Source organism: Drosophila sulfurigaster, chromosome X (assembly GCF_023558435.1).
Source record: "Drosophila sulfurigaster albostrigata strain 15112-1811.04 chromosome X, ASM2355843v2, whole genome shotgun sequence".
NCBI classification, from domain to species: Eukaryota; Metazoa; Arthropoda; class Insecta; order Diptera; family Drosophilidae; genus Drosophila; species Drosophila sulfurigaster.
This window is the reverse complement of record NC_084885.1, coordinates 12,254,323-12,278,026: the sequence shown is the minus strand read 5'-3', so window position 1 is coordinate 12,278,026 and position 23,704 is coordinate 12,254,323. Positions and strand designations below refer to the sequence as shown.

Below are 23,704 nucleotides of genomic sequence, written 5' to 3'. Positions count from 1 at the left end.
GCGTGGTCATAATTCAGTTAACTAAACCCATTTTGGATGCGGATTTCGAGAGCGAAAGAGTGAGAGATAACGATAGAAAGAGAGAGAGAGAGAGCGAGTACATTTCCGCAGCAGAAGCTCGTAAAGCTGGCCACAATTGCCACCAAAATGCTGGCGAGGACAAATCCATGTCGAGCACTCGTCCTAACTGCTCCACAACTGGTCTCTATGGACACGAGTCGCAAGTTTCCAGTTGCCAGCTGCGAGTTGTGAGTTCGCCCATAAGAGGATCTCTCTCTGGAAGTTTAGCTAATTAATGAACGCAGCGGCGAAACAACAAACTCTCAACACATAACAAAACAACGCACACACAACACACAATGCTCGGCTAATTGTCGTTAGAGCTAAATTATCCTTTTGTCACCACAAATTAGAGACACACAACACACAAACTAGACTATACTATATATACTATATATATTTGAGCACATTCTCTCTCTTGGGTCTGAATCCGAATCGGAATATCTGGTATCTCGAATCTCGAATCTCGGCTGCATTTGCCTCGCTCATTAAAACTTTGTCTCAACTTTGCTTTAACTAATTTGACTATGAACTGATTAGACAACTTCAATTAGTTCAATCTAATGCTTGCTGCTCCAAAACATGTTCATTATCATTTAAAATTCGACTCTCTGTTGTAAATTAACTAATTTAAATAGCAAAAGCCAAATGAATTATTGTTATTGTATTGATTTGTACAAATTAACATCTTATTCTTAATTTAATTGGATTACATTTCGTTAAAGTCTTTTGTTAGATTTCTCTCTCGCCCCCAACCCCAAACCCAACCGCAACCACAACCTGAGCTAATTACCTTTGAATAGAAACTTATTACTATTATGCTTTTGGCCTTTGCCTAATTATTTGTAGCATAATCCTTGTAGTTGAATCGAACAGCGAACAGCGAACAGCGACTGTTGACAGCATAATGGGTCGCTAATTGCTGTTGACTCGACTTGTTTATGACACATTTGTGATTGCTCTTTTCGTGCACACACATATTTGGATTTGGATTGTGTTCGAAGTAGGGGGAAAATGCATACAAACGATGCGACGACAACGGCGACAGCGACGACGACGACGACGAGGACGAGGACGACAAAAAAAACAAAGCAAAAACCAAAATACAAAAAAAGGAAATCACAATGTATACAAATATTACGGATTCAATACGCATATATATAATTGACTATGAATATATATATAATATATATATGCTTGATACATACTTGTATATGCGACAACAATACGCTGCGTGGGAAATGAAACGAGTAATCGACAAACGAAACGAAACGATACGAAATGAAACGAAATCAAAACGAAACGAAACGAAACGCAACGAGAAAATCAAAAGCAGCTGCGAAGCCCAACAAAGTATGCTACACATTTACCTTTAGCAATCAATTATGCGCTTACTGCTGTACTTATGTGTGACTGTGTGTGTGTGTGTGTGTGAGTGTGAGTGTGTGTTTTGAAGTGTGGGTAAGATGCTGTGTGTGTGTGTGGATGAATTGTATACATTGCTCGGGTTTAACGACAGGTTATGTTTATGCTTTATGGTCGTGTGAACTGTACATTGCGAACGCATTTCAATTACGCTTTACAAAACGAAACGCTTTCAACTCCATCTTCATCTTCATCCTCATCCTCATCTTTATCCTCAGCTTCAGCTTCGTCTCCATCTTCGTTTACGTCTTCTTCAACTTCATGTTCAGCATCCTCTTTATCGGCTTTATAACTTAATACCCTTGCAGAATAAAGTGTTGCTGTATTTATAGCCCCCATATGCGGAAGATGTCATACCATAAAAACGACACAAAAAATGCTTCAATGGTTGCGTATTTGCGCTTTTTTGTCAAGACTAATAAACTAACTTTTAAATATTTCACAAGCCATTTAAAATGCCTGCCAAATTATTTAGCTTTTATAGATTTTGAATCGATTACGTTTAAATACATTTTTAGAAATTCCTTAAATCTGACTTCACTCTTGATTTTCTTTTCTTTAAGATTTTGTTATTATGATTTGAGTTTGAAGAACTGCTAAGGGACTTGCAAAGAATGCTTATATTGTGTTAATTTTGGGTATTGAGACTAAAGAGTTGCTCTAAGTTGTTGTAAGAGTAAAATAGTTTTAGCATTATACGATTTTATACGCAGTCCTTCAAAGAAATTAAAGACTTAAAAAATTGTATTCTCTTTGTTGAGATCGAAGTTTGATCAATATCATAAGATTTAAAAAGCAAACCCTTAAAAAAGATAAACACTTGAAGATTGTTGCTTAAATATTCTCTAAATTTAAATCTAAAGTTTACTCTATTATTTTCTTAGGTCAATATCAGAAATTAAACTCTTTAAGAATGTGACTCTAATATATACTTAGTTTAGATCTCAATTTGATCAACTTCAGAAGCAAAGCTCTTTAAGAAAGCGCCTCTATTAGTGTCGTAGTTGGTCAAAATGATACGATGAAACATATGTGTATAATATCTCTTTATTCTCTTAGTTCTGCTCAAAGTTGTAAATAACTAAACTCTCTTAGTTAAAGATCATTTGAGCTCTTAGCAAACTCTCTTTTCTCCATTTCCCCTCCGCTTAAGCTTATTCTTAAAAAGGAGCCACGTTGCATGTAAGGTTCTGCAAGGGTATTTGAACTTTGGCATGCCAAAAGTTAACTCTGTTTGGAGCTGTGTGTTTGTGTGTGTTGTTTTTTTATATTGTTTTTTGTTTACACATTTTGTGGTTGGGTTTTGTTGTCGTTGTTGTAGTTGTTGTTGCTGTTGTTGTGCTTGTTGTCACTGTTATTGTTATTGTTGTTGTCTTGTTGTAATTATTATTTGTCAAGCTCTTAACTTTGCTCAACCTCCGCAGTTGGATTGTACACAACAAGTAAATGCAAGTGAGTGGCAGGTGTGTGTGTGTGTGTTTTGGGATGTATGCAGTGTGGAGAGTGTGTGGAGAGTAAGTGTGGGCGAGTGTGTGGAGAGTAAGTGTACACTTTATACACTTAGTACGGGAGAGTATGTGTAGAGTGTGTGTGGAGAGTGTGTAAAGTGTGTGGAGAGTAAGTGTATAGCGAGTGTGAGGAGTACGTGTAGAGACTGTGTAGAGTGTGTGTGGAGAGTGTTTGTAGAGCTAGTGTAGAGTGTTTAGCCAAACTTACCGCTGACTGGGACTCTTGCTATCCGATGAATGCGCCGCACTGTTGTTGTCATCATCGTTGGCCAAAGCAGCTGCCGCTGCTGCTGCCGCCGCCGCCGCTGCTGCCGAGGAGCTGCTGCTGCTCTTGTGGTGTCGCTTGTGACTGTGGCCAGAGGAATCCCCAGCGCCTCCTCCACCACCACCGCCCCTCCTCCCCCGCCGCCGCCACCGCCACCGCCAGAGCTGCTTGTGCCCGTTGGGCTGATGACGTCCGTGTCGCTGTTGCACTCAAGCCGAGCCATATCCTTTGGAAACTTGCCGCCATGCTCATGCGTTTCCATCTGTATGGGGAAAAAGAGAGGAGAAAAGAAAATGAAAATGGTAATGAAAATCAAGCAGTGGGAAATGTGTGTAATGCCAATCAAACAATTAATCAATCAGGCGAGCATCTTAATTAATCATTTAACTACGCATATTGCTGAAATAATAACTTTTTCAACTATTTGGCATGCAAACATGACCACGCCCCCCTACCCCCTACCCACCGTTTCCCTGCCTCTTTCCCCCTTTGCGGCCTTTTGAGCTGTGCATAATAATTAAAATTAAATTTTGATTGCTTTTGGCACCAAGGCAAAAGTATTAAAATTTCTACATAAAATAAAGCAGCCATGGGCGCTGACAGCACACAGCAAAATTGAAAGAGATAGCAACAGTGTGTGCGACAAAGGAAGACAGAGAGAGAGAGAGATAGAGAGGCAAGTTGCAAACTTATTAAGTGACTGCGTCAAGTTAAGAAATTAACTTGTGCGCTTCGGTTGCCATGGAGCGACTGAGAATAACATACTAAAGTACTATGCAAATGAAATACTATTCCAAACTCATCTTTTCATCTTATGGCAAATTTAAAGTTTTCCACACAAAATGCCGCATAAATTCTCTGATTACCAAGCTTAGGTGTATTGCATTCAATTGCATTACAATTCCTCTGCTCTTCGCCCATTCACTAACTCTCACAACTGAAGCACAGACACAAGAGGAATTAAGCATTTTAATAAGCTCAATAGTGGATTAGTTTACTAAGAGCTCCCTCCTCCTTCACGTTTATGCCTCTCAGTATCAGAGAATCAAGCAGGGATTAGCAATTTACTCTTCAGTTACTTAAGCATGAATTGGTAATCAAAGTCCAGGCACACAACATGGTCAACTCAAATATAAATGTGTCTAAGAAGGTTTACTTAAAGACAAGTCTCTGTTGCCAGCAATCAATCTCTGCTTAAATAAAGTCCTAAGTTTATTGACTAAACTATAATGGTAAATAAAAGAATTACATAAAATGCGTCATAAATTATTGGTTGAATATCATAAATTATACGCTTTAAGTGGAAATTATAGTCAATTAAATGTAATTTTCAATTTCGTAAATAAAATGTAAATAGATTTATTTTTAATCTCACTTCTTTTTCTAAATAAATTCTTAAGTTTGCTGACTATGCACTTCGTAAAATAGTTAATCGGGTCTGCCTAGAAAATTGTACATTATTTTTTGGTTGTATAAACAAAAACACGAAATGAAAATGAAATTTGTAGGGAAAACAAATACAAACTTTTGAATAATGCCCTAACTTATCAATTATATGTAATTTTAATTCTTTTATGAACTAACATCAAGTTGATATAAATAAATATAATTACCAATTATTTGTTGTTTTGAATGTAATATACATTTTATTAATTAACAAAAAATAAATAAATATAAATTAAATAAAGAAAATTCAAAGTTTTTTTGTTTTGAATGTAATTATTATTTGATTTATGAGCCAAAATTGTAACAGAAAAACATAATATAATTATTTCCAATTACCAAATCCACTAATTTAAATCTTATTTGCAATCATGCAATAAATGCTTAATTTTATATTTTGTCCACAACTTAATGTTGAGAAGTACTAAAAGTTTAAAGCTGGTTTCCTTTCAGTTGCCATTTAAATTTGTTTCCCTTGTTTTGAGAAACTCTTCAACAAGTTGCAGCTTTTGCGATCAAGCTGATGTCAGAAGCAGACGGAGTCTGAAGCTACTTCAAGATCTTCTCAACTTTTCAACATATGTTATGGAAGTGAATGAAAATTGTTAACCACAAATGGCAATTAAAAGCGCATACTTAAATGATGTGGCTCGAGAGACACATTTGCTGGGTTTAAGAATTTTCGCGGGCTAAGTTTTCATGGCTTTGGTTTGGTTTATTCCGTTGGGGACAAATTGTCTGCTTAATTGCGAAACTGACAAATGCAGCGAAGATTCTCTCTTCATTTGGGGCTGCCTTAACCGAAGGGATGCGGAGAGTGGTAAGTCGAGAGGGGAAGGGAAAGGGGAATGAGAGGCTTAACCGCATAACATATCCACTGGGATATGAATTGCTATTGAGACCTGGGCCCGAATCGGATTGCTTTGGTTCGGTTTAGTTTAGTTTGGTTTGGTTTGGTTTCGTTTGGTTTGGATTGAATTGTGTGAGGTTGGGGATTTGGTTTTGTCGTTCGTCTGTCGTCTGTCGTGTGTCGGCCAATTAGCTGGCAGCTCTCAAATCTCCGGTCTCTAGTCTCTGGTCTCTGGTAAACAAGCGCTACACTTTGTCAGCGGGCAAGCGGATTGTTGGGGATGCCGTGTGGAAACCGTGGGGCAATTAAATGTGCCACAGAACTTGATTGGAATTCGTTGTGGTTTTTGCCACTCGAGTGCAATATTCCATTCCATAAATATTTATGGCTTCTAGTTGCTAAAAAGTGATGCTATCTCTTCGCTCTCCTCCCTCTCTCTCGTGATCTCTGTGAAAAGTGATTCAATTAAGCACCATCATATCGAATATATATGGCAGCACAACTGTCATATACTGGCACTGCGATTACGACCCATATCCTGCGTTAATATCCTGCCGCATAAACCCAAAAAGTAGCACAGTTTCATAGCAAACAACTTCTGCATGGCTGCACGCCAGCAATTTGCAGCCAGCACCATTTTTATTGTGACTCCAACTCCAACTCCATCTCGCAACTCTGACCTTAACTGTCGATACTATGTCAACTTTATTGGAGCCACATAAACCACAAACGAAACGTTTTGCGCTGGGTCATTGCACCGAATGCCAAATGCTCTCCACTGCTCAGCTCAACTCAGCTTTGCTGACAGCAAATTGACAATAAAGCGGACGGAGACGGAGAAGGAGAAGGGCAGCTAAACTTTGAATTAATCGAAAAGCTTTTAAGCCAGCTCAATTACAATGTCTGCTAAGCTGCAATGACAGCGCACTTTTTATACCACGCAGCAAATAGGGAGTGATGGGGAATATTCACTTGGTGGCAAAAGAGTGCAGCCACTTCAACTTCATTTAAATTAATTCAAAGCTGATAAGAAGAAAATTCATTTTTCAGGCCGATGAAAACAGTATGGTTTTTTTTTCCATGTATCGTCACAGAGCGTTAAGCATTTATAGAGTTGTGGTCTGTTCAGCAACAACAAGAATCATATGTTTTTGCTTTGTTTACAATTTGACAATACTATAAATACTAATTCGGTCAGCAAGATGCTGGCAAGTGGACGAATTTATCCTAGTTGATGTTTTGAAAAAGTTTAAACGCATATATGGTATATTTGGTACTTATATTTTGAATATCTTTAATAATTATTTTTTTGCGGATACCTCACAGTCGAGCATCCTTGGCTGTAGCTTTCATTATTGTTTTAACTAGATACATAGATAGTTAAGACTATAGATAGAGAATAAGGCTCAAAATTTCATTCCCTTAGTCATCGGCTATATTAATTCATGTTTGCATCGAGTATTTCCTACTTGGTTTTAGCTGTCTTCAAATTAAATTCAATTCATAAGTGTTAATTAATTTATTGTGATCTTATTATATGTCCGAAAATTATTTTAAAATTTAAGTGTATGGCTCTTCAAGTCTATATACATAAAAGTATTTGATTGAAGATGGAAGAGAAGAAATATATTAAGTGTTTGTATTAAACACTTCTCACTTGCCTTTAGCAGTCTTAATTTTTATGATAATCTCCAAATACTAATTAATTTGCTTATGCTTTATGCTTTTAAATTGAAGTTTCGGGTCTCCTACAATCAATTTATAGTGTTAACTTTCTCAATCGCAAGCTCTGATATGTGATAACGAGAAACGAAACGAGAAGCGAAGCGAAGCGAGAAGCAAAGCGAGCAGCAAAAGGCAAAGAGTAACGAGTAGCAAACAGCAAAAAGGTAAGCGAACTAGTCAAAGATAACTGTATAATGATAAACATTTTAAAAAGACCAAAGTCAAACAAGAAGCAAAAGAGAGAAGCCTGTTGTGGAGTGTAGAGTATTAATTGTAGAATATAATGTAGAGGTATGGATAATGTGGAGTAAAGAATATGGAATGAAAAGTAATGACTGAAGAGTGTAGAAATGTTGAATTTGGAGAGTGGATAGAGATAAGTGTGTAGGATGTAAATAAATACTGTATAGTGGAGAGTATATTTTGGAGAATATAGAGTGGCGAATGTAAAGTGGGGCAATGAGGCAATGAGGAGGTAAGAGTGGAGAATATAGAGTGGTAAGTGTAGAGTGGATAGTATAGAATTAAGAATGAAGTATGCAGATAAGAGTGTAGAGTATAATGTGAATAGAATAGCGTAAATACTGTGGAAAGGAGAGTGTAGAGTATAGTATAGTAGGGTGGAAAGTATAGAATGGAGAGTGTAAACTGTAGAGTAGAGTGTTGAGTGTAGAGAATAGGATGTAGAGTATAAAAGTAAGGGAGTTTAAAGATGGTAGAGTTGTATAATGAAGAGTGTAGAGTTGTTTATTAAAGAGTGTAGAAGTCTAGAGTGTTGAAGTGTAGGATGTATGTACATATATATATGTAAAGTGTATAGGGCGAATGTAAAGTGTATAATAGAGAGGGGATAATGTATAATGTAGACTGTATAGTAGAGAATGGAGAGTGTAGAGGTGTGGAGTGTAGAGTGTTGAGTGTTGATGATAAAAGTGTTCGAGTGTATAGTGTATAGTGTAGAGTGTCGCTCGCTTTACCTTCGCTGGGACAGCTGTCGTGTGATCCTGCAGAGACATGTGATGCTTCCTAATGGAGCCTGACTCCAGCGTATTTATGTATGTTAATGTATAGTAGAAGACAATAGACAATAGAGACTATGAGCACGGAGATGGACAACGGCTAATGGAGAAAGTGCTTCACACAACAAGCGGCATTTGGTGGTGATGGGATAAACACAGGCTAAGAGCACGTCGACTCGAATGAAGGTGGCTCAGGTTAGGGGCCAAAAGTAGTGAGCGAGAGGCTGGAGCAGGAGCAGGAACAGGAACACGAGTTTTACTCACCGTATATAGGCCCGTTGCAGTGGCCGCCGCTGCTGCCGACGATGAGGAGGAGGATGCTGCGGCGGCGCCAGTGCTGCCGTAATTGAGCTGGGAATGATAGCCGCTGGAGAGGATCTTCTTGTGTGCGGATGCATGCGCCCGATACGCGCTGACGCTCAGTTTCATTGTCACATCAACTCAAAGCGGCCACCACGGGCGCCCCTTCGATGTTTCGCTCTCTCTCTCTCTCTCTCTCTCTCTCGCGCGCTCTCTCACTCAGTGGTGGCGTGGGTGTGGTGGGCGTGGCAAGCTGTCGCTTTCAACGTTTTTGAATTGGGGCTTAATTGAGTGCCCAGAGGCGTTTGATGACGACGGCAGTGTTGACACCGTTCCAGCAGCCAATGTGTGTGAGTGTGTGTGTGTGTGTGGGTAGTGTGTGCGTTGTGTGTGTGTGTGTAGGCAGTTGAATGACAATGGCAAAAACAATGCGCACTTTTTTATTGCCGCTTTGTTTGCGTTTGCCTTTGTTGTTGCTGTCGCTGCTGCTGCTGATGTGAGACGCTGCTGGAGTTGAAGCTGCTGCAGCTGCTGTGGGCCCCCCTCAGCAGAGGCGTGGCAGGGGGACGGACGGGGGGCTGCTGCTCCTGCTGCTGATGTTGTCTCTCTGTCTGTCGTCTTCTTCTTCTTCTACTTCTGGGCCTGACTGCGGCCGCTGTTCAGTTTTTAGGTGGCCATAAATGTTGCTGTTGCTGTTGCTGCCGTTGATGCTGTTGTTGTTGTTGCTGTTGTTGTTGCTGTGCCGTCACCTTTTGTTGCTGCTGCTGTTGATGTATGTCTGGATGTATGAGTGTGTGTGGGTGTGTGTGTGTGTGTGGGCGTGTCTGTAGCCCTATGTTATTATTTCGAGCGCCTTTGAGGATTCTTGCGTTGTGCTCGTTTTTAATTGTTTGTAATTTGGGTTTTTAGTGCTCTACAGTTGTTGTTGTTGTTGTTGTTGTTGTTGCTTCTACTGCTGCTTCTGTTGTTGTTGTTGTTGCTGTCGTTGTTGCTATTGTTGTTATTATTGTTAAGGCCTCATGTCACTTTAGTTACAAGTTGATGCCGCTGCTGCGCTTTGTTGTTCTTGCTATTGTTGTCGCCTGCGGCAGAAAAAGCGTTTAAAAACAGTTTAGTTGAAAGTTTATATTAATTCAGCTGTCGAGCAGCTTCACTATACGCTACAAAACAGACAATTATCAAAACGCTCAACTCATAAAACACACACACACACACACACAAACAACAAGGGAGTAAGAAGAAGCGAGAGAGAGAGAGAGAAAGAGAGAGAGAGGGAGAGAAACACAGTCGAAACAGGAAGAGGAGCAAGTTTTAAGGCAGCGAGAGCAAAACTCGCACATCTATCTCAATTATGCTGAAGTGTTGCCCATTTAAATTAATATAATGGCAACACACACACACACACACACACACACACACACACACACACACACACACACATACATACACAAACACGGTGGCAGCACATTCCCCGAAATGATCATAAATATGCAGTTGAATACGCAACTTTGGTCCAATTAAATAATGCCCCATGCTGAAGCGCAGACTGTGTGGAGCTTCTATTTATCTACATAGGTGTATATGTGTGTGTGTGTGTGTGTGCATGTGTACGTGCTCCTGTGTGTGTCGCTTGTGTTTGTGTTTGTGCTGACATATTTATAGCAAAGTTGGTGAAACTTTTGCTGCCAAATTGATTTGTGTGCAATTGAACACAAAACCAAATTCACAAATTAGTCAATGGCTAAACGACTGAATAAATGAATGGCTGACTGGCTGACTGGCTGACTGGCTGAATGACTGGATGAATGTAGTAAATGCAGCACTTAATTGTCTCTTGCCGAGTTGCGCAGTCAATTAGGCAATCAATCATTTGGCCACAATACCAATTATAGCTGCTTAATGACTTTAACCAATGTCAAACACCCGCATGCATCATCTATTAATCCGCTTAATTATTACACGCATATTTTAGCATCGCACATCAATCACGCCACAATTAACCGCATCAATCAACACCTGCTGCTTCACCTTGTGCGCTTCAATCACTTGCCAGGCCAGTCGAGTATTGCATATTCAGCATTTAATTGAGCGACAAGAAATCACTGAGTCAACGAATCAACAATTTGCATAGAGTTCAATCAAGATACTCATCAATCATATCCAGGTAATTAAATTGAGTACTTGGCAGACTGATTATCAATCAGTTCGTTAATCATTTGTTAGCAATCAAGCAATCGTACAATTGCTTATCAATCATTGTCAATCACGCAGCATTACATTTACTGCATTAATATTATGTATGGTCAATCAATCAAACATTTATTGGGCAAAGAAATAGAAGTTAAAGCAGCTGTCTTAGCCAATATTGTATAAGCTTAACAAAGTTTTTAATCCTGTAATTCCTTTCTATATCAATCACTGCGAATCACACTGCATTACATCGTCCATAATAATATTATGTATTATCAATCATTGACACGTCACATTAAATCTTCTGCATTATTATTATACACATATTATGAACCAGTACGTCAATTTTATGTTCTGCAACAATATTATGTATGATTATTCGTCACGTCAATCATTTCTTTAGCAAAGAATTTGGTATGCAAGTAGCTGCATCAGACAATATTTAATATATTTAATTTGCTATCAAAATGCTTTCCCAATCACTGTCAATCACATTATCATCATTATAAGGTATACAACGAAAATATTGCGTAATTGTTTGTTAGGTGTATACATCAATCACTATCAATCATGTAACATAAAATCATGTATCATGTATACCAATAAAAGCTTTGGTATTCGATATGAGTAGAAAAGTTATGCGATTTAAGATGGTAGTTTCCAAAATTTGTATCAATCACTGAGTCAATCAATCAATCAAACATTACACAAGCTGGGTGTTTTACTCCAATCTCCAATTTTTTTTTTTAAATACATTTAAAAAAAATAGTATGTATATTACAATTAGCAACGATCAAAAGTTATTGAGCAATTGAACTAATTTCACACTATCCCTAGAGAAGCACAGAGCGTTCAATCAAATAATCGAAAGCCAATCAAATTGTATTGAATGCGAATCAACAAGTTTAGAGAATAGGAAAGCAAAAGCACTCAAAGAGGGCAACAGTGTTAACAATGGAGCTAACTGCATCAGTGATTATCAATCCGATTACCATTCAAAACAATCAGCCATTCAGCTCAATCAGCTTCCCCACAGACACACACACACACACACATACAGAGAGGGAGAATGAGAAGGCGGAGGCCGTATATAAGAAGAGACTAGGGAAGGGGAAGAGGGGAATAGAAACAGAAACAAGCAGCGTGGGATTGGCAAAATGTAAACTGGAAAATTGTAAGCCGCATTCATAACATGCCTTTCATTTTATGCCCAACACATTTCACATTTGTTAAGCAGACATCGAGATTTATTACGGTTGTCTTTCGTCTTTCGTTTCTCGTTCTGTGTGTTTCGAGTTGGAGTTGGAGCGAGACACGTAGCTTTGGCCAAAAGTCCAAAAATTTATTAAAATAAGTAAAGGAAGCAAATCGCTGCTGGGCAACCTGTAAACATGTCGCTCTGCCGCTAGATAAGATTAGGATCAACATTTTTACTTTCGTTTCGGTTTTGTATGTGTTTGTTTCTTTTTTGTCTTTGTTTCGTTCGTTCGTTCGTTCGTTCGTTTTGTTTGATTTATGCGCATTGACATAAGACCGAGTGTTCAGAGTGAAGGCTTAAAAGCGGCCTAAGGATGATGCTGCTGCTGCTGCTGCTATTAAAGAGGCGGTAAGGCGCACATAAAACTCGCACAGCAATTACAAAACGAAAATCGATTACGTATACGCACCGACATTCAATAAAACTCGAAACTAAATAAGCTGCTGCTGCTGCTGCTGGGCCAGGCAAACAAAGGAGAACAGCTTCAGCTACACCTGTTGGTCTGCACACAAAATGCTATACAATATCGTATATTGTATACGTATATAACGAGAGTATGCGGACAACGTTGGCGCACATAAAATGTAATTATAAAGCATTCAAAGGAGGATGGAAGGTCAGGGATGCGGAGGGGGGGAGCAAAGGCTGCAGAGGCAGCAGCAGACTTAACACTTTGTGACCAGCCGCTTAAACGGCTTAGGCCAAGCGGTCGCCGCTACAAGTTTTATGAGTTTTGGCCACGGTCGACCAGGTTACTCGACAACGATGACTTGATGAGTACGAGTTTATGCCTCGCTCTCTCTCTCTCTCTTTCTCTCCGCTTATACAGTATATATACATATATATACTAAATATACTATACATATATACTCGGAGAGTGCACAGTTATTGACATAGTAAGCATCCGCACACTTTGGCTCTTTTGGTATTTCGCTTCAGTTCAGTTTATTTTATTTTATTTTTCTTGCTACTTTCCTTCGTTCTCCTCCTGTTTTCTTTTACTTTTTTTCGTGCTGTGTTGTGTTGTGTTGTTGCTCCTTGTATACATAAAACTCAATGAAGCATCCAACGACAGTCGGCAACGTGGCAGATAAACAGTCAGGCAGCAGCAGGCAACGTTTGGCTCCCCTCGCAGCAGTTCAATTTCTGCTCTTCTGCTACTCATGATTTCAATTTCAAAATTTACGCTTCATTGGCCAGTAAAACCTTCTTCGGTGCCTCCGCTCGTTGCGTGGCCACAAAATGCGACATTAAAAAATGGTAACCACTTGTCAAAGTCGTTGGGGCTGCGCCTCTCCTCTCCCCTCCTCTCCTCTCCTCACCTCACCTCTCCTCTTCACTTCACTTCACTGTCACAATGAGCGACAAAAAAAAGAAACAGAAAAAGAAACAACAAAAAAAGTTATCATCATATTGCAATCGTGGACCGAAAATGTTGTAAGTGCCGGCGCACGCGGCGTATGCGCAATTCCCAGTACGACACTCTCGCCGAGATTGCGGTTAATTAGAGCGCTGGGCAGTCCACAGCGAGTGGCAAGCGGCAAGCGGCATGCGGAAAGTGGCAAGTGGCTAGCAGACGCTGCTAATCGGCCTCATCAGCTGACCAATAGCTTGGCCACACCCCTTGGGGGCACGACACTTGATTTGCTCAACTAATAAGTCTATTCAAACTTGCCTGCGGCTTGCTTATTAAACGTTAGAAATTACGTTAAGCTTGCCCTCAAATGGGCTCATTAAAATCGAATCCCCCTAAGACACATGCGGCAGCAAGCAGCACGCAGCATGCGGCATGCGGCATGCCTTATGAATTGATTTTCCAAAATAACTTTGAACTCGCATTTCCTCTTTTTTTTATGCTTCTGTTTTGCACAGTTATTGAGGTCAGTTTGCTTGGCGATAATCAATTTCCAATCGATAATTGGCGTCGATAAGTTGCGACTGATTTATACAGCGTTGCCAGATGGGCTTATGCAAATCCAAGCAAGGTGGCAGCCCCCCTTCAAAAACTTTAAAACATTTCTTCGACATACTCGAAGTTGTGGCAAACTGAATTCATTTTCGGGGATCTAACAAAACTTTTCTGGCTTTTCTTGGATTAAATGCAAAAATACTTTCATTTCACCTTTCACCTTTTCAAACAAAGTTCTTGGTCTTAACACATTTTCGAAAATTTATCAAATATTTAATACAAGATTAATTATTTTCTGTATTGCATTTTTTTGCCACAATTTACGTTGCCATAAAATAATCTCTTGTCTTTGCTGTGCCCACAGACATAAGTTGATGGCTTTGTCATTGTTTCTTAGCTACTCCTAAAGCACTTCTTACAACTGCTTAACAGATTTGTATTATAAAATCCAGGTTAAGCAGTTTATCAACATACTCTACAAAGGAATTGTCAATTCACATTCAGTTCAGCTCAATATTTTGCTTAAGTGGAAAGTTTTTCACCACATTTCTTAAATTCGTTGAACTAAAAATTGTTCCATTAAAAATCATTTTTGGCAATTAAATGTTTTTAATTTATACAATATTATTAATTTGTGTGTTTCCAAAATTCAGCTCAATATTTTGCTCTTTTCTTGATTTTTGTAAAATTTGTTGAACTATAATTTATTTTATGAAAACCAATTTTTTACTGAATATTGCACAATATTTTGTACTTATATTTTATTTACTGCCTTTGATACTGCAGCAAGCGTATTCGATGTTCATTTTGCTGCTTTTTTGTGACTCTGTGTTTTTATACCTCCTACCTAAAGGGTAGAAGGGTATTATAACTTTGTGCCTGCAGGAAATACATATACTATATAGTATATATTCTTGATCAGTGTCAACAGATGAGACGATATAGCTGTGTCCGTCGGTCCCTTCCCCTGTCCGTCCGTTCATATGAATACCTATGTAGATCTCAGAGACTATTAGAGATAGAGACGCCCACTACCTCTCTCACAAATCGATTAAAATCGAATAACAAACGTAATTTTGAAGCTAGAGTCCATTTTTGGAACATAGCATATTCACTATAATTAAAATCTCAAAGTTTCAGAAATACTTTTAAATGGGAGAAAACTCCCATTTACTACCATTTGGTATATTTCACAGTGTACGGTATATTTTAAATGCAATACTATAGAAATGTACCTAAATTGGAATTTTGCATACATTTTTAGTATTTTTCTGGTACATTTGAAAAGAAATACCGCACTCGACAGAACGAGCACACTCGACATAACCTTTTCTACTTGTTTTCTTTGTGATTTCCCTTTGCTAGGGGAATAGAAGCAATCCCTCATCAGCGATTATGTCAAACGCTTCGGCCACTAAGTAGCCTGTTTCGAGCTGATGCCTCGACTGCTGCTGCTGCCGCTGCTGTTACCCTTGTCTAGTTGTCTTCTCTGGTTCAATTGTGCGATGGCTTTGTGTTCGTCGCATTGTCGTCTACATGAATTCCAATGCCTGTCAGGGCATCGCTTGAGTTATGAATATGATGAGCCTAAGACGAAGCCTAAGATGAAGCCGCAAATTGAGACTACAACCACAACTACAACACACACACACACACACACACACACTAGAGTAGACAGACATGCGAGATCCCGAAGCTTAGCCAAATGTTGACTCGTGCATGTGGAACGACTTAAGTGATTCCAAATGCCGCAGTAGGTCAAGCAGCAGCTGCCCGCAGTTCCCACAGTCTTTCCATCGGTCCGTCTGTCCGTCCGTCCTGCTGTTCGTCTGTCTGTCTGCTCCCAAGTGAGCTCCATGGAAATGTGTAACCGAACCGCAGCATAAATTAGGAGCGTCATTTGCATGAGCCCAGGGCCAGGGAATGGACAACAACAAGGACAAGTCGACTGATGGTTTTTGCTGATGCCTGCTGCCCGATGCCTGATGCCTGATGCCGGGTTACTCAACCAGTCAACCACAAACAGAAGCTGCCAGCCAACAACGGCAACAGCAACAACGGCAGCAGCATCAACAAACCGTTTTATACAATATCAAAAGTCGCGGACAGCACAAAAAAGGTGTAGCGAAAGTATGCCCGACACGCAAATACCTCGCATCAAATGCACAGCTAGTTGAGCATAGCCCAAGAGTTGCTTGGCTAATAAGTGAGGGGGCAGAGGAAGGACGAAGGTGGAAGAGAACACTGATGCTGCTGATGCTCATGCATAAACATGACAACATTTTTCGTCAGCGCTTTTTGGGCCCAGGCTTCCACTTTCACTTTCACTCTCCCTGCCACTTTCACTTTCACTTTCAGTGCTCGGCGATAAAGCAATTTGCACAAATTGTGGCCATGATTTTGTATCAATTGCTTTGCCAGCGGAAGTCCTCAAGCCAAATCGCTCATACGCCGCATAAGCCGCCCTCTTGCTCTCTCTCTCTCTCTCTCTCTGTCCCTCGCTTTCGCTTTGCTTCCGCGCGTAATCAATTTTGGCACTTGAAAAAGGCTTTTGGGCAAAAGAGATTCGCAATCGCAATCGCCTTGGCCTACGATCTCGCATTTATACGTTTATTTCGAAAGCTATATATCTTTAATGCTCTTTTTGTCGCCGGGTCACGAGCTGCGGAGGGGGACGGAGACGCAGCCATGTTATGATTTTGTCATCAAATCTGTAATGCAGCCATAAAATAAACGTTGTGCTTTCTTTGACTAGCGCATCGGCTTTGCCTGGGCAATAAACTCTGAACGAAGCAGTTTTCAGTTCGAACTTTACTTTTTTATAAAATTAAGATTGCAACTACAAATTTGTGTATAAAGTGTATTTATATTTATTTCGATTTATTGTCACTATTATTTATTATTTGCTCGGCATTTTTTTTTTTCACTTTTCTATTCACTTATTGCATTTCATTTTTTATAGAAAGCTTGTTCAACAGACTATTAATAAGACTTTGACTTTTATGCGAATTTCCCAAAATGTGTTTCAAATAGATTCATTTTCTTACACAGCAAGTGATAAATAAAATGTGCCAACCCGTCTACTATAAAATATCCCCGCTATATCCTATTTAATGTGATGCGATGCTTTTGGATGCTTGGATTTCGCAACTGTTTTGACGCCTTTTGTTTCGTGTGTTGCGTATCGAATCGAAGTGAATTGCTTTGAGTAATGCTTAGCTACAGCTGAGTTGAGGTTGATTTATGTGCTCTCAAAGGGTCGCTCTCTCTTGCTCTCTTTCTCTCTTATGCTCTCTCTCTTTCGCTGTCTCTCTTCAACCCCATTTGCATGCAAATAAGTGAATAGCATCCACATGGGCAAATTCAATTAAAAAACTGTTTTTGCCAGCGTGTGGAGCAAAGATTAATGCAATTACATGATCCCAAGACGTTGCACATCCTTCAGCACAGGCACACACAGGACATAGGACACAGAACAGACGAGGACAAGAGGCAGTCAGGCAGGCGTAACCTAACGGAGCACAATACAATTATTATCATCTCCGAAAATAAAGTGAACTCTTGGGAAATCGCTTGTGTTTCGTTTCAGTTTCAGTTTCGGTTTCTCTTTCTCTTTCTCATTCTCATTCTCATTCTCTTTCTGTTACTCTTTCTGCTTCGGTTTCAGCTTCGATTCGCTTTGCTGCATGCAGCAACATGATGATGCATGATGTGTCCCGCGTCACATTACTTCAGTATCAACGCGCTTCTCATTTCAGAGAGCGAGAAAGAGAGAGTGAGAGTGAGAGTGAGAGCATTTCGTTCTCATTTTTTGTGAGAAAAAGGCGTTTGAATTTTTAATGCATTTTCCGCTTCGATTTGCGGCTTGCGGCTTTGACTTGCTGTCTCAAGGATTCCATCGGATGGATGGCACTCCTGTGGCTCTGCCGCTTTAAGTGCCTCCTCTGAACTTCTTTGTTGCACGTATGTATGTGTCTGTGTCTGTGTGTGAGTGTCTGCTTCCCAAAGGATGCCAATGGAATGTTTATGGCCAATTGGCTACTGACGTTGCTTGAGTGCTGCTAACCACACCAGACGTATACTTAATGCCGCCAACGAGAGATAAATCGCTGCATTAAAGCTACCCTGGAATATGGCCTGCAACTGCAAAGTGAAGAGCGCATCAAAGGAGAGAGACACACACTGGTCGTATACTTAATATCAACTGCATAGCCAGGCGTATACTTAATGTGTTTAATAATCAATTAAGTTACAAATCTGTCAAAATGCTGTGTAATTGAATATTCGACAGCCTGACGAGATTATTAGTTGCGAATAAATGAAGGAAAACCACAACTGCACAGTGCATGGTCAGCAATGCGTATACGTAATATTTGCAGTTTGTTGCGAGTGATGCACGAAAACATGGAAAATCGAAGAATGAATTTCGACTTAATAAATTGTTGTGCAATTGGCAGAGGAACAACAGGAAATCAACCTCAAACTAAGCGTATACGTAATATTATGCATGTCGGCTATTTAATGGATTGTTATTTCAATTGTAGTCAGAAGCATGAAAGCTCATCAAGCACATCTTTAACAATCAGCTCGAATTTTGTGCATTATTCAAGCAAATCACAAAAGTTTTGCTCATCAAATCCGCTTCAATTGCAGCGCAAAATGTGAAATATGAACAAGTAAGAAGGCGACAGTGGAGTGTGCTCGACTGTGACATACCCGCTACCAAATTTGAATAATAGTAAAACTCTATGGTATATTTTTAATGTGTAATATCAATATACCAAATATAGCCTTTGGTATAATTCAGACGTCTTGTGGAATTTTAATTTGGTATATTTTTAAATTTATACCGCACAGTTATACAATATGACAATACCGTAAAATTACTAAAAATATACAGAATGTTATGTTTGGTATATTGATATAATACTGCATTCAACATATACAATAGAATGCAAAATATACCAGATTGTCGGCCAAAGCAACTAAGACCCATAGTTAGTAGTAGTAGTTAGCTTTAAAATTTCACTGGGCGTGGGCGTGGCAAAAATTTGGAAGAAACTGGATCTGCTTGCAAACATAACAAGTGATAGTAAAAATTATATCTCTATCTCTTACGAGGGTGGGCTGATAAATAGTCGGCCTAACAAAGAAAAAAATTTTAAAAAATCCGTAAGTATTTTATTCGATTAGTGTTTTCTATCAGCCGATTACTGTGAAAGTTTCATGCGGTTTTATCAACACTGGTAATTTTGGCGGGACTTTTAGCGCATTCACTTTTGCATTGTCGTCAACATGAATAAAATCGAATATCGTGCTGTCATAAGATTTCTGTTTTTAAAAGAGAAATTCAACGACGATTTTAAAAATGAGTTAGACAAAGTTTATAAGGATTCAGCTCCATCGTTTTCAACCATAAAATATTGGACTGCTGAATTTAAACGCGGGCGGACAAGCATTTTTGACGATGATCGCCCGGGTCGTCCTAGAGAAGTGACAACACCAGAAATTGTGGAAAAAGTCCATGGAATGATATTGGATGATCGCCGAATCAAGCTGCGAGAGATTGCAAATGCTCTAAACATTTCTCGGGAACGCGTTGGAAACATTTTACACGAATTTTTACACATGAGAAAGCTTTCGTCAAGATGGGTGCCGCGATTGCTCACAATGGAAAATAAGCGCAACCGCTTGCACATTGCGAAGGAGAGTTTGGCATTGCTTAACGCAAACAAACACGAATTTTTCGTCGTTTTGTGACTGTTGACGAAACCTGGATTCATCACCATACACCAGAGAGTAAGGAACAGTCAAAGCAATGGATTTCAACTGGGGAAACGGCACCGAAAAAGGCAAAGATCGGTTTGTCGGCCAACAAGGTGATGGCAACGGTTTTCTGGGATGCCCGAGGTGTAATTCATGTGGATTATCTGGAAAAGGCCGAACAATTACGGGAGAATACTATTCCAATCTCTTGGGACGATTTGATTCGGAGCTGAAGAAAAATAGCCGCACATGGCGAAGAAAAAAGTTTTGTTTCACCAGGACAATGCTCCCGCTCACAAGAGCGTTTTCGCCATGTCGAAATTGTGTGAATTGCACTACGAAATTCTACCCCATCCACCCTATTCTCCAGATTTAGCACCCTGTGACTATTATTTATTTCCAAACTTAAAAAAATGGCTTGGGGGTAAGAAATTTCATTCAAATGAACAGGTAATCTGTGAAAAAACGTCTATTTTGAAGACCTGGACTAATCCTATTTTATGGAAGGTATTGGGAAACTGGAGGATCGGTGGTCCAAGTGCATACGTCTAAAAAGAGATTATGTTGAGAAATAAAAAAGCAAAATTAAAAAAAAAAGTATTTTCTTTGTAAGGCCGAATATTTATCAGCCCACCCTCGTATAGTCTCTGAGTTCTAGGTGTTCATACAGAAGGACGGACAGACAGACGGACATTGCTGATCAAAAATATATTATACTCCTACTACATCTTGCCTTTTACAAACATCTCGTGCAGGCATAAAGTTATAATACCCTTCAATGCTATGGGTAGCGGGTATAAAGATATAGGTCAAGTTGGCAGTTGTGAAATTATGCATAAACCACGTCAAGCCTTTTGTCTTTCGCTTCGCATTTGAAAACGTGAAACGTGAAAATGAAAATGAGTTGCTCCCAGCCCTCAGGTTCAGTACACTCGATTCATCGAGCGCATCCATTAAAGTTTTCTAGTTTGCTGAATAATTGAATTGAGCGCAATGCAACGCAGCGCAGCACAAGTTTGCCATCCATTTGATGGAAATGTAACACAGCCGTTGTCCCTTCTTCCCTTCTTCCCCACTCTCTCACACTCTCACACTCTTCAAAAGGGGTGACAACGAACCGAAAGAGAGGGGCAGCAGCAATTCCACAGCATCTCAAACAGCTGCGATTTTCTCCGATAGCCGACAGCCTGGGGCTGATTGTGTTTTGGTTTTATTTACCTATCATCGGGTCGGGCAGCTCTTTGGCACTTTTTGACCCCCTCATTAGGACGTCGAGTAAGTATCGCAATATCACAGAGTATCAGCAGCAGCAACAGCAGCAGTAATTTGCAGATCCAGTTCGAGGCCGCAGTCGCCGCTTTGGCATATTGTTTTTCACTCAACATTTATATTTTTCTCTTATTTGTTTTTCCCTTTTTTTTGCACAGCTCCTATTTATTCCACGTGGTGCATGTCGTCAGTCTGTCCGTTCTATCCCTTGCCCGGATAATTTTTCAATGTCAGAAATTTCGTGCCCCCTTTTGAAAAATTGAAAAGTATTTTAATGGCGACGGCGACGGCGACGGCAACGGCAACGGCAACGAGCGGCAATGAAAATTAATGGCTGCTCGTTGCCAGTTGCGAGTTGCGAGTTGCTGTTGCCTTTGCTTTTGCTTTTGGCGAACACAATTTTCCTCATCAGACGACGGCAAACTAATGCAATCGCCGCTTGCAGCAGGCGACTTAAATTTATTTAAATTATCTTTTACTTCAGCCTGAGCCTTCACAGCATTAAGCGATAACAGCGATAGCAGCAGCAACATCAAGCAACTGCCAAGCTGCAGGTAACTGCACTCGGCTGAGTAATGACCAGAAGTCACAATTAAGATTGCGCTGAGCGCAATCAATTGAGGTTCATTTTTAGCTCGATTATTCGATTATGCTCTGATTGAATGCCTTCAAAGTCGTTTGGAGAAAAGCGAGTGAACTGCAACAAACTATGCAAGTAGTCGCATAACTTTAGTTTCAATCTATACTGCTGAACTTGTTTGATACTATGTTGCTGTTGAACTGCTTCAATTACTTAAATTAAATAACATAAATCAGTACTGACAATTTTTTTTGAGACAAACTGTTTATCTAAATGCCAAGTTGATTGGCTGCAAAGATTCGAATGCTTTCGATAGTACATGTATCGATAGTATATGTATCGATTAGGAATACTATCCTATTTGTTCTTTCTTTTTATACCCGCTACCCATAGGGTAGAAGGGTATTATAACTTTGTGCCGACAGGAAATGTATGTAACAGGTAGAAGGAGGCATCTCCGACCCTATAAAGTATATATATTCTTGATCAGCGTCAACAGCCGAGACGATCTAGCCATGTCCGTCTGTCCGTCTGTCCGTCCGTCCGTATGAACACCTAGATCTCAGAGACTATAAGAGATAGAGCAATAATTTTTTTTCGACAGCATTTGTTATGTTTGCACGCAGATCAAGTTTGTTTCAAATTTTAGCCACGCCCACTTCCGCCCCCGCAAATCAAAAAAAATCGAATAACAAGCGTAATTTTAAAGCTAAAGCTGCGAATTTTGGTATATTCAATAACTACTATAGTAGTTCCTGAAAATTTGGTTGCGATCAGATAAAAATTGTGGAAGTTATTAGAGGAATACTTCTGTATGGGCAAAAACGCCTACTTACTAGGGGTCTGAGTTGCTTTGGCCGACAATCTGGCACATTGTGCCGTCTATGGTATATTTTGAATGGTGTACTATATCGATATACCAAATATACCATTTGGTATATTCTTAGTATTTTTGCAGTATATTCGGTATATTTTGAAAATGATACCGCAATATTTTGCCTTTATTAAAACTGGGTAGCGGGTATCTCACAGTCGAGCAGACTCGACTGTAGCTTTCTTACTTGTTTTTTTTTATTGTAGAGTCATTACGAACAACTTGACTAGAATGATGATACCTATGTGTACAGTCAACTTAGTTTACATACTAAATATAAGTTTAAATTTTCCAAACTTTACCATATTTTATAAAGCTAATAGTAATAAACTGAATCACAAATAGAATATATTTCTGCCATTGAAATTGAATCTATTGGTAATGATCTTTCTGCGAAATGGCCAAGCAACAGTTAAGTTGAACAAACACGAATCGTTGAGCTACCAATTAAATTCAAATAATCGTCTCGTATTCTCTTTAAAGTGTTAGCATTTGAAGTACTTGCATATTTTATCGATATGCAATCGATGAGCAATCGTCATCGCATTAAATATGTATGCGTGTACTTGGAATATTCATTAAAAGAGAAAAGCGAGAAGAGAGAAGGGAGAAAGAAGGGAGAAGGGAGAGAGAAAAGAAAACAGCTGGTGTAATCAATGACATTCTTGAGCTGGCAAATGCGAATGTGATAATGAGATTGTGAATAACACTCACTCGTGCGTTTTGTATTCATCAAATTTCAATCGAATCATTTGAGCATTGAGCGCTCGCGCGCCTACAAAAGTCAACACAAATCAGCAAATCACCCACTCAAAGGCGGCAGCAGCAGCAGCAGCAGAAGAGACGGTATTTGTCTGCCATTCGAATGGAATTTGTAAAAAATGCGTAGCCCACACGCCTCATTTGCAAAACGATGCCGCGTTTTTTGTGCCTTTTGTGTGTGAGAGTGCGAAGAGATTTGCATTTCAGACACCGACTGACTGACTGACTGACTTACTGACTGAGTGACTGACTGAATGAGTGCTGGACTGACATAATTATTTAACGGTTTACATCAATCAACAGTGAGTGTGAGTGTGAGTGTGTGCAAAGTGTAGGCTAATTAGCTGAAATATTTAATTGAGGCAAATAAAATCTGAACGACGCCTGAAAGTATGCAGCACGAAATGCGCGAACATATGTGAACCTTTCTATGTGTGTGTGTGTGTGTGTGTGTGTGTGGCACTTAGCAGCTGGCAGCGTGGCACGCACATAATTGGCAGC

General features: G+C 39.6%; 1 protein-coding gene across 1 annotated transcript in view; it reads right to left on the bottom strand.

Annotated features, from left to right (window-relative positions):
* Positions 1 to 23,704, bottom strand: part of LOC133849033 (pneumococcal serine-rich repeat protein) — a 62,837-nt gene that overhangs the window by 24,681 nt on the left and 14,452 nt on the right. Inside the window, 3 exon segments of the mRNA XM_062284856.1 lie at positions 3,202 to 3,386; positions 3,389 to 3,520; positions 8,560 to 9,677. Of these exon segments, the coding sequence (XP_062140840.1) occupies positions 3,202 to 3,386; positions 3,389 to 3,520; positions 8,560 to 8,724 (482 nt within the window). The 5' untranslated portion in view covers positions 8,725 to 9,677.